The sequence below is a fragment of the Electrona antarctica genome (assembly GCF_951216825.1).
Source record: "Electrona antarctica genome assembly, chromosome: 20".
NCBI classification, from domain to species: Eukaryota; Metazoa; Chordata; class Actinopteri; order Myctophiformes; family Myctophidae; genus Electrona; species Electrona antarctica.
Genome location: NC_136801.1, coordinates 15,667,546 through 15,682,780, shown reverse-complemented (window position 1 = coordinate 15,682,780; position 15,235 = coordinate 15,667,546). Strand labels below are relative to the sequence as shown.

Sequence of the window (15,235 nt, the reverse complement as noted above, 5' to 3'; positions counted from 1 at the left end):
ACCCACAGCCTCGGTGCTCAATGTTCTGCTCGTTCCATTGTTGTCTTGTGGCCTGTAGTATAGTTACTGTATATATAGTATCGCCGCAACTCAGATTTCATGTTAGGCCCACTTAGCTGAAGAAGGAACCTGCTGCAACTGCTACAGTAGTCGTTTATAGAGCAAAAAAAGAAAACCAATACACTACCATCTATTCCAGCTCAATGAAACCCAGGCAAGAGGCAACCTCTCACTTTCTGTGGAAGGTGAGAGGGTGAAAAGACCACCTACCGTTACCTCAGTTTAGTTACTGCCTGATAGAATTTCATTTAAGCGTGAAACTCTAATGACTATCCACGGTTAGTTACGTTTGACCTACTATATGACTATTGGTACTGCATGTTTACAAAGACCAGAATAGCACAACTATAAGTAGTAGGTGGCAGCTGGCACATATGCAGCAGGAGTCGTAATCACTGAATATTGAGAGTAAAAGGTTTGATTGTGGGTTTAGTTTCACTGGCAAACATGGGAACCACACTAGCTTTGGTTCATAATAGCTCCACGCAGGGTCTGACCGCATGCTGCACCCAGCCCTGCCCTGCCCTGTAACTGACTACATTAAACGTACTGTACAGAGTTAAATACATGTAATTTACATCAAGAGACAAGTGCCTCAAAAACATGTAAAGTGATGAAACTAGGCTGAAATTGAATAATAATGTACAGCATATTATGTACTATGGATATTTGCCAAGGCCTTTGCCAACAATTCCAACAGACTTTGGAAGGCACAACCGGCATTTTGCCTGAAAACACCCGCACAGAAAGGCTTTCACGAAATTCACATCATTATTTATACAGTATTTAGGTTCTCTGTCTTTTTATTTAGCTTTTAATAATTCATACAAATTTTCTAGATTGTTTCATTTGGTTGAACTTGTGATACATTTACACTTTTTACAGTAGGCTACTTGACCTGTTTGTAAGTAATTGTAAACATTTTTCATAATGTGTCATAGTTATTTGTATGTATGGTGAGGGTTATGAATTCTAATTACTTACTTGATCTATTTCTTGTAAAATAGCTAATAAGTAATTTAAGACTGTACAGTCATTAGGTTGAGAACCACTGGTCTAGAACTGAAAAGGGCCTATTAGATGCCCTCATTCTCTTTCTCTTCCAATACTGACTATAAGCCACTATATAATGTATTAATGATACCTCCTAGTGCAGGTCAGTTTCTGCAGTTCATTCTGCTGCATTTACACACTTTATAATGTGTGTTCAGGCCAGAGGTCTCACAGTGTTGACCAGGTGAAAGGCCACCTGAGGTCACTTTGTTCTAGTAACGTTAAAGAGCTTAACTTTAGACAAGCTCGTGGCCTCTCATCAGTCATCTGACCCGGTGGTTGGATAACATATTGCAGAGGAGAGGCCAATGGGATGGAGTGTGAGGGAGCGTTGGGATGTTTCAGTATCTACTGTCTTGCAATGCTGCCCTACAAAGCCCAATATCTCCTGTACTGCCAATATAATAATAATAATAATCATAATAATAAACGTTATTTCTAAGGTGCTTTACATAAAAAAGAGATAAGAAAAATAACACAATATCAAACCAGATTAAAAACATGATCAAGAACAAATTAAAGGAGGCAAGATCAAAATTAAAACAATACAAGAAAATAGCAAGAGGAAAAACACTTTGGAAATCACACATAATTCCCTCAGGTAGTCACACAGATCTCACGTGTTCATTCACTTTCACATTTAACCACAGTACTGACCACACACAAAACAACTCAGCCATGTCATTTATTTGTGTTCAGTGAGCATATTTGAGTCATTATTAAGCTACTTTACGGCAAAGCGGTCACTGTGTACATCATATTCACATAATCCATCATAATAGGCCTTGATACATTAAATCCCTTTGTGCGCAGATAGGGGTTGACAAATTATACACTGAGAATTAGTTTGCTTAATAACCAGGAAAGCATCTGTGTTATTTTAGATTCAAATCTAAAAATGAAGAGCAAAAGAAACGGGTCTTGAAGTTACCTATACAAAAAAGTACTTTCGCCACCATGTTGTTCACAGATGCAGCACCTTGTTCTCCTGGGCCAATGGAAGGTCAGAGGGTGATGCTGGTCTGTTAGGTAGTAAAGCTACCTGATTAGGTAATCAGCGCTAAACCGTTGGACTTGAAAATATTAATCTTTCTACGAGGAACTGGATCATTAGGTAATGATGAACCCAACAGATCGTCTGCGTACTGACTTAACCCTTTAAGACCTGAGGCCGATTCTCGTATGTTGCTATGTCAGTGGTTCTCAAACTTTTTCACGTCAAGGACCCCCAAAATGAGATGTATTTGGCCGCGGACCCCCTTCTAAAAATATTTTGTTCCAGCGACCCCCAGAAACAAAGATTTTATTTAAAGATGTATGCTTTAATGTTCCCTTTAAAAATATATATTTGGAGATTAGCAACATTTTGTGTGTGGGGGGGGGGTCCCCAGATAACAGTGAAGTGACTTTTAAGACCTTTTTAATACAAAAAAAGAAAGAAAGAAAAGGAAAAACACCATTACTGCATTAAAAGTAATCAACTATAAAAACTGGTCAAACATTGACCAAATTGTCAAATAATATAAGAAAGAGGCAAAAACAAATTGCAGGCGTTGTGAGCTTGTAGATTTCACAATATTTATCTGTGGAACAGAGTCAAACAAAATGTAATGCCTCAACTCTTACAATTCCAAGTGCTTGTCAGGTGGCCCGAAAAGGTTGAGAAACACTTCTCCCTGGCTATAGGAGTGTTATTGGAGGGCGAAGGCCTCCAGGAGGTCTATGGGCCAGGGGAACACCACGGTGGAGGTGTGGTCCGAGGCGCTGGAGGTCAGCGCCTGGAGGTAGCGCAGCTGGAGGGCCACGGGAGACACCACGGTGGAGGTGTGGTCCAGAAACACTTCTCCCTGGCTATAGGAGTGTTATTGGCGGGCGAAGGCCTCCAGGAGGTCTATGGGCCAGGGGAACACCACGGTGGAGGTGTGGTCCAGAAACACTTCTCCCTGGCTATAGGAGTGTTATTGGAGGGCGAAGGCCTCCAGGAGGTCTATGGGCCAGGGGAACACCACGGTGGAGGTGTGGTCCTCCCTGGCTATAGGAGTGTTATTGGAGGGCGAAGGCCTCCAGGAGGTCTATGGGCCAGGGGAACACCACCGTGGAGGTGTGGTCCGAGGCGCTGGAGGTCAGCGTCTGGAGGTAGCGCAGCTGGAGGGCCACAGGAGACATGCCCGACGCCGCCTCCTTGAGGGCCCGGGATGCCTTCACCTCGCCCTCCGCAATTATCACCTGACACACGGACAGACACGGAGAAAGATTATGTCTAGACGAGCCTAGATTAAGCTTTGGACGCAGATCTTCCGACTCCACTTTAGCCCGTAGCACTGTCTTGACGACCTTGCAGGCTTATGCATTGCAAAGGCTAAAATGTATGGTAACTTAGATGGCAATGTTGTGTAGACAGATGCCAGGTCCATTGTAGTCCTGGCATCCTATAGTGTGTGTACATTACAGATTATTGATTTTTTTCCCCCCTTGATATTATACTGTTTAGACTGAGGATAGGTTCTTCCAGGGGGTCTCCAGCAAAAGTGGTTAATGTAGTACAGTTCACAATCCTTTTAACCACATTATCCATTTATATGTTGGCTATTCAAAAATAGCAGAACTACAAGCTCACAACATGTCACTTTGTGCCGCACTGTGAGATTGTACATCTGCTATTTTGGACCATTTTTGAAAAATATCGTATATATTTGGAAAAGGTTTAATAGTCTTTTAATAACCTTTTCAGATGGGGGTCCGTGGCCAAATAAATATCAATTTGGGGTTCCTTGACTTGAAAAGGTTCGAGAACCACTGTCCTCATATTAGCCCCTTTTGTGTGTTTCATCTCTGTTCATCTCACACACAGGGGTGAAACTATACTCTCACCGGGCCAGCCACTTTATTAGTCACACTTGACTTGTCCAACTGCACATTAATGCACTTTGCACATGTCTTATCAGACAATGGCACGGCAGCAGCTCAATGCATTTAGGCATGCACACACGTCTAGAAAGAGATCCTCAAAAGGCGTTGGAGATGGATAGGCCATACTCTCCGTAAACCAGCCTCAAACACCACAAGGCAGTCCCTCAAGTGGAACCCCCAAGGGAAAAGAAAGAGAGGTCGGCCACGGAACACCTGGCGCAGAGACTTGGAGGCAGATGCAAAAACTATGGGCCACACTTGGGGACAGCTGGAAGTGTTGGCTCAGGATCGAGATGCTTGGAGAACTCTTGTCGACGGCCTAAACCCCAGAAGGGGTAATAGGCGTAAGTAAGTAAGTAACACGTCTAGAAAGACTATGGGCAGTATTATGCGTGTCTTAAGTACCAGGTCTTATTACTTAACTTAAGACCTGGAGGCGTGGTCAATGCTGTTTGGCCACTAAGAATAGCCAAATGGCATTGATCACGCCTCCAGGTCTTAAGTTAAGTAATAAGACCTGGTACTTAAGACACGCATAATACTGCCCTATGTGTTTACTCTATTGAGTGTGCGTGCGTGCGTGCGTGCGTGCGTGCGTGCGTGCGTGCGTGCGTGCGTGCGTGCGTGCGTGCGTGCGTGAATGCGTGCGGCATGTACCTTAGCTCTAGCCTCCCGGGTAGCCTCAGCCTCTAAAGCCATGCAGCGCTGCAGGCTGAGGGGAAGGCTCACGTCTTTAAGCTCCACCCTCTCCACCTGTAAGCCCCACCCCATGGCCGTATCATACAGAATCTCCTGTGGGGCAAATGAGAACCGAGGAATTAAGACAACAAAACATCAAGCGGGGTCCTCACGGACTATAACACACACATACATGAGTCCATGTATCACTCACTTCCATTCTCTGTGCGACAGCCTTCCTTCGTGCGAGTATGTCTGCCAGTGAGTACATGCCCAGGGTGGTCCTTAGGGTGGTCTCTGCCAGAGTGTGTGTGGCCAGGTGGCTGTCAGCCAACCGCGTCACCCAGAGGCCTGGATCTAATACTCGATAGAACATGACGGCATCCACACTCAGTGGCACTAGATCTGCAGTCAGCACCTTATGGGCAGGAAGGAAATAATCACCATTTTAATAACTAAGGTTCACTTTAGCAAATACTTTTAAATTAACATTTGCAAAAAGCTTTGCATGCCCTAAAGCAGTAGTTCTCAAACTTTTTCGTTGGTAAAAGAGTCTTATGGGTATTAAGACCAAGTTTGTGGTCAAAATGCAGACTTTTCAAAATGCAGACTTTTCTTAGTTTGCTTTCTTGTTATCCTATTGACCTGTTGTCGTGAAGTGGTGAAGGAAATAGTTCTCAGATCCACTATCTGGATGTCATCCAGCCAGGGGATGACCCAGAACAGACCTGCAGAAATGAGAGTTCATCCGATTTGAAACACACACGCATGTGCACACACACACACACACACACACACACACACACACACACACACACACACACACACACACACACACTCACACACACACACACACACACACACACACACACACACACTGTGTTCAGTACTCGCGAGTAACTAACCCCCTCAGGTTCAACATTGATGAACTTTTCCATCAGCTGCATCAATATGGCACATGCCAGGCATAGAACGCTTCCTTTACTTCAAGTTCTTACCCACTAAGACCGGAGGCCAATTCTACAAATGTCAGTTTTCCGAAAAACGGATCTTGATCAGTGGTTCTCAAAAATGTTCATGTCACTTCCCAAAATTATATGTTTGGCCACGGACCTGCTGCATCTGAAAAGATTTGGTGCCAGGGACCCCCAGAAGCAAAGATTGTAGTTACAAATGTTTGCTTTAATACACTCACAATTTAAAAAAAAATCTGCGCTATGAGCTTGTATATCTGCTATTTTTTTAGGGGAGCTAGCCCCTCCTATACACAGGTTTAATGTTTGTCTTTAGTTCAAAGTTTGTTTTGTAAACACATTGACAATGAAGGGAAAATTTATGTCATAATGTGTCGTTTGCGTCATATTGTCTCTTTATTATTGTTAATGGCGTTTAATGTTTGTGTTGGCACTCAAGAAAGCTCTCATCTCATCTGTGTACTGATACCGATACAGTTTCTACTTCCAACACTTAATACCACAGCATGTCAAACAGCATAGAATGATTCTGTATCGTGCGGGACAATAGAGCGTCGCAGTCCCGCCCCTTACCATGGACCAGGAAATGAATCCCAATGCATTTTTCCCATAGACATTTCAAAAAGTATTTATTTAAAGACGGTTACGCCACGGACAAAGCCAACTCGAGTCGTGACAACTCATGACAACACAAACAATATTTTGGACCAAACAAATAATTACAAAGAAGAAAAACAACAAAAAACCTGTTGTAACCTGCCGTTTTTTTCTTCTTTCTAATTATTTTTTCGGCCACAAAAATGTTGTTTGTTGTCATGATTTGTCACGACTCGAGTTGGCTTTGTCCGCGGTGTAAACGTCTTTAAATAAATACTTTCTGAAATGTCTATGAGGAAAATGAACGGAGAATCATTTCCTGGTCCATGGTAAGGGGCGGGACTGCAACGCTCTATAGAGTAGCTTTTTAGTCCATGGTGATGGAGGAGATGAAACCTTCATGTATTTATACCTGGTCCTTTGGCACGTCCTTTAAGGATCCGACCCAGGCGGAAGATAACAGCCCTCTCATACTCCTGCACCACCTGTTGAAGAGAGGACCACGTGCATAAACTGCACTATACCTACATTTGCTGTCATATCATGGAGAGTGAGACCATGCAGTGTGGTTCATTCATGCGCATAATGGTACACCTGCAAACACGCGCACGCACACACACACACACACGCACACACGCAGGCACAAACACACGCACGCACGCATACACGTAGAAGAGGAGTAGGCCTATACTATGAAAAGGGGAGTGCCACTCCCTTGTCCCCCAAAAACGAATTGACTAGTTTATAATGAATTCAATTTAAGTTATTTACTCATTTGTTTGAGTGGGTATATGTGGGGTGTGTCCTGAGTGTCCTCAATATTATTTAAATGCATGCATCAACTCAAATTCGTGGAAAGGTTTATATGAAAATGGTATGAGCTATAGCTAGGGCTTTAGCAATACTGTGTTCTGTTCTCCAGAAAAGGAGCATGTTTCTTTTTAAGTGAGGCATTATGATGACATTTAGAAAATATGATAGGCTACTGTACTGGGCTGGCTAATGTGTGACATATTTACTTATGGACTATTACAATTCGGCTCAGAATCAGAAACTCATCAACAGGTAGGTTTTCCGACACCAAGTCTCACCTTGAGACAGTCCCAGACAGTGAAGGGGAAGGTAACAATGATGAAGAGGATAGAAAACGTGGTCAAGATGGTCACCAACACGTCTGCTGCACGCTGACTGGGCCCTTTCCTTACATCTATTGAAAACAAAGTGGATTAACTGGCCATTCATCGACCAAAGCGACCACCACTAACGCGCAGTGCGCTAGCATAACGGTACGGAACGGAATGGATGAATGAAAAGTCACTGAGTCACTTGACGAGAAATTCAAATACCTTTGGAGTCTCCCCCTTCGTCAAATTCGTCGACATCGCCCTGTCGAACTCGATTGCCGCGTGTCATCACATTCATCTTGGAAGAAGATTAATGTGTTTGTTTTTCACCATATTTATGACACCACACTGTGTACACACAGTACACACTAGACAATCTGTGGATCCAACAACTCCACTCCAGGCTAATCTGAAATCTGGCCTAATCCGCACTACTTCCGCGTCACGTTTCTTAGCAACGGCGTCTCATTTACGACCACGTGTTGTTGTTTATTTCTTCTGACAGAAGAACTGCAGTAGCCTGTGTCTCGGTTTGAAATTGATGAGTTGGTGCTTGAGCGGGCCTTAAGGGGGCGCCGCACCCCCATTAAATGTTTTAATTCACACGTGCAAGTTCACTTAAATACTTAAATTAAGTCTTCGAATGTGTTCTGATCCTATTTTAAATGGTGATGGTATAGTACAGTGGTGGACATAGGATGAGTTCAATTTTGGGACACCAGACAGAATATTGATTGAACACAAGATACACGGATTCAATGTGAGCATCTCAATTGTAGATCTGCCATTGAAAGTGTTTTTTCCGACATTAATTAGCTTTTTTAACATTTATGAAATTTAATTTCAGACAGTTAATGATAAAGACATCCACGCTCAGTGGCACTAGATCTGCAGTCAGCACCTATGGGCAGGAAGGAAATAATCACCATTTTAATAACTAAGGTTCACTTTAGCAAATACTTTTAAATTAACATTTGCAAAAAGCTTTGCATGCCCTAAAACAGTAGTTATCAAACCTTTTCGTTGGTAAAAGAGTCTTATGGGTATAAAGACCAAGTTTGTGGTCAAAATGCAGACTTTTCTTTTTATCTTAGTTTGCTTTCTTGTTATCCTATTGACCTGTTGTCGTGAAGTGGTGAAGGAAATAGTTCTCAGATCCACTATCTGGATGACATCCAGCCAGGGGATGACCCAGAACAGACCTGCAGAAATGACAAGAGTCCATCCGAGTTGAAACACACGTACAACACGTACGCACACATGCACACGCACACACGCACGCACGCACACACACACACACACACACACACACACACACACACACACACACACACACACACACACACACACACACACACACACACGCTTCCTGTGGAACTGTGTTAGCCACAGAACTCTTTACATTTTGCTTTGTTTCTGTTTAGTGCAGGAAACCAGAGTGTCTGCCAATTTGCCACTAGTTTGCTCGTTTGCCTTTTTCTTTCTGGCCTTATAGGGGAAGCAAAGACGAAGGAGAGGACCAAATAAACAACCAAGGCGTTACTTTGGTAGTCATGGCAGCATCTATGCCACTGTGCTACCATGGTGCCCTCACCAAGCAGGAGAGCGAGGAGATGTTCAGTAAGAAGAATAAAGACGGAGCCTATCTTATCAGAGACAGCGAGACCATCCAGGGAGCCATGTGTCTGTGTGTCTAGTGAGTATATTTATACACCCCAGAACTCTATCTTTTTTGCACACAGTTAACATCATCATTACATTCTCAGAGAGTAAACAACACTGATGATTTTACTGTGCACCTTTATTATGCCAACATGATATCCCATTATTCCGAGCCGTTTGGTTAGTGTGAGGTTATAGGGTTGGGTACACAGAGATACACAGAGAAGAAGTGAGTCTTTGCTCCAACAGTGTTTATTTTGTTTAAAAAAACACCACGTGACGTTTCGGCCGTGAACGGCCTTCATCAGGTGATATCACCTGATGATTAGATTAGATTAGATTCAATTTATTGTCACTGCACATAGTATACAAATACTTTGACAATGAAATGAATAGTGGCATCTAGCCAGAGTGCAATACAGTAATGCATAATTACTGCATAATGATTGTATGTATCTACCTTTTGTCCAGTAACAGCAAAGAACTGGATGTGCACAAGCCACCTGCTTTTTAAACTAGTTAGGGTTGGGTAGACCACGGAAATAAGAAGAAGCTATGGATCAGTGAAGAATCACGGAGCCTCGTAGAACAAAATACTAAACAATTTCAGAAGAGTGAATAGTACTAAGACTAAATGGTGTGTTATTTAAAAGACTACGACTAAATCAAAATCTGCTGAAAAAATTTACACTGGGTCACACGTTCCGAAAGAATCAAGAAGCAATTAAATAAAAGTATGCAGAGAATATGAAAGAGGTGAAGAGATGTATAAAAGCAGACAAAAGGAAATGGATAGAGAACATTGCAAGTGAAGCCAAAGTTGCTGCAAGAAAACAACACATGAAGACACTATTATGGACACACAAAGACACAACGAGAGAGTTGCACAGTGGAAGAGATTAGTGGAAGAGATGCAATTAAGTTGAGATGGACAGAACACTTCAAGGAAGTGTTTAATAGAGTTTTTAATTGGATCATTGTGGGCCAATGCTACTGGGACACAAGCCGGGGCTTGATCAACCCTGGCTGGGTCACCTGAGGGAGGGGGTATGATTGTTGAAAGACCCGAAATCCCTGATGATCTCAGGCACATCACTGAAGATGTGTCCCAGTGCATCTTAGGATGTATCTTTTCACGCCAATCCGATAACTGAAGATGAGGAATGCGATTTCAACAACAGAATTGAAGAGATCACACAGTATACTGCGTTAAAATTATCTTTAACTGAACCCTAACCTCCAGGCCTTGACTCTTCTGCACAATTTGTTTCCCTATGTATGTATCCCTGTCTGCAGCAAAAAGAAGTTGGTGTATACCTACAGAGTGCTCCGGACACACTCTGGAAACTACACTGTTCAGGTACACACACACACACACACACACACACACACACACACACACACACACACACACACACACACACACACACACACACACACACACACACACACACACACACACACACGCGCATGGTCGCACACATGCACACACGCACGCACGCACGCACGCACGCACGCACACACGCACAAATGCTTAGCTCAACACGTAATTTTTTCAAAATATGTCTTTGTTTTATTTATGTGGCTACTGAAACAGTACTGAAACAGTACTGAAACAGTACTGAAACAGTACTTGTTTGACACTCATTACCTAACCTAACCCAAGGGTTCCCAAACCTTTCAGGCCGTGACCCCACAAAATAATCATATTTGAACTGGGGACCCCCCACCCTAATTTGGGGTCATTTGGGGACCCCCCAGTTTGCGAACCACTGACCTAACCTATAAGCATGTCAACATATTGGACCTTACACTGTATGCATGCCAACACATACACACTACTTGAGAGTCGATGTTGTAGCACTGCCGTGCGTGTAACAGCTGGCCAACAAACCTTTCCATGCAATTATTTTCTTCTCTTTGTAGACTACAGCAGGTGTGGAGGAGACATTCTTTAAAACCTTGGACGATCTGATCCACCACTTCAAGAGAAAGGACCAGGGCCTGACCATGCATCTGCGCCATTCTATCAAAAGAAAGACTGCACTGCTGATCCGCCAACCCAGAATAGAAGAGCCCCCATCCAGAATACAAGAGTCCCTACACAAATTAGTTGAGGAAGATGTAGAGAAGACACGGGTGCAGCTCGGACAACTACAGCCTCTGGTTGACGATGAGTGTGGAATATATGCAAGTATGTCACCTATTTCGGTGCATATTATAGCATGACATTCCCTTCACTGAATAGGAAGGCGCACGCTTTTATTGTCTCTGCCAGGCTGGATGGTCCGAACACCGGATGGCTGGAGACTATGTATTCGCCCCTGTCAGTGTTTCTGTGTCCGTGTGTGTCTGTGTGCGGTGTGTGTCACAGTTCACACATGCACAAATGGAACATTCCAACATTTAGTGTATGTGGTCATTTCAGTTTTCATGTTTGTTATGTTGTATGTTTATCTTGTTTCTCCCAGTCAGTGATGTGTAAGAAAGCAAAGAGCCCATGGCCCATGCTCTGTCTCTCTGTCCCGTAGATGTAGATGTAGATGTAGAGAAGACACGGCAGCAGCTCGGACAACTACAGCCTCTGGTGGACGACGATTCTGGAGATTATGAAAGTATGTCACCTATTTATGCACATATTATGGCTTGACAAGTTGACATTCCTTTACTTACTGAATAGGAAGGCACAAGCTTTTATTGTCTCTGCCAGGCTGGATGGCCCAAGACTATGTTTTTGCCTGTGTGTCCGTGTGTTCATGTGCGTTTGTGTGCATGCACAAATGTAACGTGGAACATTCCACATTTAGTGTGTGGACCTTTCAGTTATCATGTTTATCTGTTTCTCCCAGTCAGCTCTGTCTCTCTGTCCTGTAGATGTTCCTGGCACAGAGGATTATGTTGATGTCCTGCCCCCCTGACCCAGCAGCCCATCGCTGACCTCTGATTCATCACTTGGTGTGGCTGAGGTGTTATCGTCACCATTGATGAGGAAACGCGCTTAGTATTAACAAAAGGACGCTTCCAAAGGAGACAAAAGTTGGAAAACACGTTTAAGCAAATTATGGAACTATACGTCTTTGGTTGACCATATTGGCCCCTTTGAGAAACCGGGCCAGACTTACTGTCTATGGCTTCACGGTTATGCTTTTTGTTTTGGTCTTTAGTTTTCAAATCGGTTGACAATACAGTCGGCTAAGTGAATTACAGCTGCTGCAGTTCTTTGGAAGTGTTTATGTTTATTTGTCTGTTGTTGACATGCTGTTTCCAAATGGCCTAAGGCAGGGGTAGGCAACCTGCTGCTCTAGAGCCGCATGTGGCTCTAAGGCCCTCTTCCATGGCTCCCAGTTGCTAGGGCAAAGAAGTATGAAAAGGAAGGTTTTCTTTTCCTTTTTTTTATTTTATTTTTTTACATTTAATTTAATTTATTATTGTAGTATGCATAAAGTTATTCTTTCATTTTGATATTGCAAAACAATGTTGCCTATACACCAGATAAAAATAAGAAATGTATGAATGCCAAGACATCTTTGTTTGTTTTCACCACCAATGCTGCATGCTGGCTTACTGGTATACTTGATTTGCTTTGAGAAATTATCAAACAATAAAATGTAATATTGAAAGACCAGAAAAATCACAAATAAAGTTTGCTTTATTAGAGCAAACATATTTTTGCGGCTCCAGATAGAATTGTAATACTTTTTGGGGCCAGAAATGGCTCTTTTGATAATAAAGGTTGCCTACCCCTGGCCTAAGGTGCCAAATAGTATACCCTACCCCCAAGATTCTATTTCATGACATACACAGTGGTAATACCCCTTACACCGCCAAGTTTTCAGGTTCCAGTTCGGTTCAGGTCTTTTGCAGCTAGCTTGGTGTTACGAAGCTCAGACTAACTGACAGAGGGGTTTGTTCTGTTGTGCTGTTTGTTCTGTTGTGCTGACTTCTCAGACCACATGCAGTTCCTCCTTTTTTCATCAATTCTGCGCTGGCCGCAAACACAGGATATCTGACATTGCTTTACAGGGGGGGGGGGGGTCATTGCAGAATTGTGGGTACATTTTGTAACTAGTAATTATATGTTGACAAACAACAACACATGATGAACAAATGTGGTTTTCACAGGTTTAACGAGTAATAACGACAATGAGCGTTTGTTTATGGAGAAACAGAATCAACACGACAAGTAAAGACAACTCACGCATGCACGCACGCACGCACACACACACACACACTGTGTTCAGTACTCGCGAGTAACTAACCCCCTCAGGTTCAACATTGATGAACTTTTCCATCAGCTGCATCAATATGGCACATGCCAGGCATAGAACGCTTCCTTAGAAGTTCTTACCCAATTCTACAAATGTCAGTTTTCCGAAAAACAGTGGTTCTCAAAAATGTTCATGTCACTTCCCAAAATTATATGTTTGGCCACGGACCTGCTGCATCTGAAAAGATTTGGTGCCAGGGACCCCCAGAAGCAAAGATTTTAGTTAAAAATGTTTGCTTTAATACACTCACAATTTTAAAAAAAATGCAGCGCTATGAGCTTGTATATCTGCTATTATTTTAGGGGAGCTAGCCCCTCCTATACACAGGTTTAATGTTTGTCTTTAGTTCAAAGATTGTTTTGTAAACGCATGAAGACAATGAAGGGAAAATTTACTCATAATGTGTCGTTACGTCATATTGTCTCTTTATTATTGTTAATGGCGTTTAATGTTTGTGTTGGCACCGTTTGCTTTACATCACCATTACATCACCTAATCAACATGAGATAGACATTAATATATTAACGCCCCTCACTTCACACGGGTGTGATTTTTAATAGCTTAAATATAAAACACAGATGCTTTCCTGGTTTTAATGAGTTAAAGATAACTTTAGATGACTTTGCCCCACTCAAGAAAGCTCTCATCTCATCTGTGTACTGATACCGATACAGTTTCTACTTCCAACACTTAATACCACAGCATGTCAAACAGCACAGAATAATTCTGTATCGTGCGGGACAATAGAGTAGCTTTTTAAGTCAAATGCTGTGACCACCACCATTGAACCTGCCACACTGCAGGAGTCCATGGTCTATATAGAAGTGTCTATTTGTACGTCTCTAAATGTTTTGATGAATTGAACATGGTGGACCCTATTGTAAACAAGTGTAATGCTTAATTGGGTCGTCCACTCACAGTTAACAGCCTTTGTATTGAGTTTGTGCTTGAAATGTACTGTAATTCTGCAAACTGTTAATAAATATTTCAATCAATCAATCAAAAAAGATGGAGGAGATGAAACCTTCATGGATTTATACCTGGTCCTTTGGCACGTCCTTTAAGGATCCGACCCAGGCGGAAGATAACAGCCCTCTCATACTCCTGCACACACACACACACACACACACACACACACGCTTCCTGTGGAACTGTGGCTAAGAACTCTTTACATTTTGCTTTGTTTCTGTTTAGTGCAGGAAACCAGAGTGTCTGCCAATCTGCCACTAGATAGATAGATAGATAGATAGATAGATTCTTTATTATTGTGTCATGCACCCAAGGCGCCCAGCCCACATGGACTTACAGGACACACCCAAATCATTGCGTCAGTATTGCATTACAGGAAACAGTTTTTTTTTTTTTTTTTTTTTTTAACACAAACAAAACATTCTGCCTTTTTTCCCACGCTTTGCATAAAAAGTCTGCTAAAGCAAAAATACCTTTCCTAAAACAAAATTCCAACTTTTCGTAGTCCTCTAACCAGAAAAAGTTAACACAGATGGTTGTCATTTTACAAAATAATACATGTCTTAGTTCTTCATATAATGGGCAGTAAAACAAAAAATGAATTTCATTTTCAATTTCTTTCAAATCACACAGTAAACATACTCTGTCCTCCTCAGGAGTACCAATGAATCTACCCGTTTCTAAAGCTAATGGTAAGGTCCCAGAATGCAGCTGTGCACAAAAAGATCTCTGACTTTTGGATACATTTTGTGTAACATAAGGTTCAGGGCCATAATTATTTTTAATAAGACGATATGTTCTTAGTTTTGGTTTGTACCATAAATCAACAGCCCAACTCTCCTTATACCCAAGGAACATAAAGTTCTGTATCTCATGGATATTACAGCATAGTTTATTTAAATAAATAAATGATGAATTATTCATAAAAAATAAAGACTTT

General features: G+C 42.3%; 2 protein-coding genes and 1 long non-coding RNA gene across 3 annotated transcripts; 1 reads left to right on the top strand and 2 right to left on the bottom strand.

Moving 5' to 3' along the window:
• Nucleotides 1–2,804: 2,804 nt before the first annotated feature.
• On the bottom strand, nt 2,805–7,780 carry LOC306912883 (stomatin; the record flags this gene model as incomplete). Its single annotated transcript, XM_079489337.1, has 8 exons — nt 7,619–7,780; nt 7,364–7,479; nt 6,685–6,757; nt 5,347–5,429; nt 4,916–5,119; nt 4,681–4,815; nt 3,208–3,339; nt 2,805–2,906 (listed from the first exon to the last, which is right to left on the bottom strand). The coding sequence occupies exons 1-8, from the start codon at nt 7,692–7,694 to the stop codon at nt 2,805–2,807; spliced, it is 921 nt and encodes a 306-aa protein (XP_079345463.1). The 5' UTR covers nt 7,695–7,780.
• Nucleotides 7,781–8,264: 484 nt separating this feature from the next.
• Nucleotides 8,265–14,436, bottom strand: LOC306912704. Its single transcript, XR_013788430.1, has 3 exons — nt 14,367–14,436; nt 8,516–8,598; nt 8,265–8,297 (listed from the first exon to the last, which is right to left on the bottom strand). It is a non-coding gene; the product is annotated as an uncharacterized lncRNA (long non-coding RNA).
• LOC306912726 (SH2 domain-containing protein 1A-like) lies at nt 8,925–12,480 on the top strand. Its single transcript, XM_079489166.1, has 5 exons — nt 8,925–9,092; nt 10,355–10,418; nt 10,985–11,252; nt 11,590–11,673; nt 11,933–12,480. Exons 1-5 carry the CDS (start codon nt 8,950–8,952, stop codon nt 11,974–11,976), a joined length of 603 nt encoding a protein of 200 aa, XP_079345292.1. The 5' UTR covers nt 8,925–8,949; the 3' UTR covers nt 11,977–12,480.
• Nucleotides 14,437–15,235: the final 799 nt, after the last annotated feature.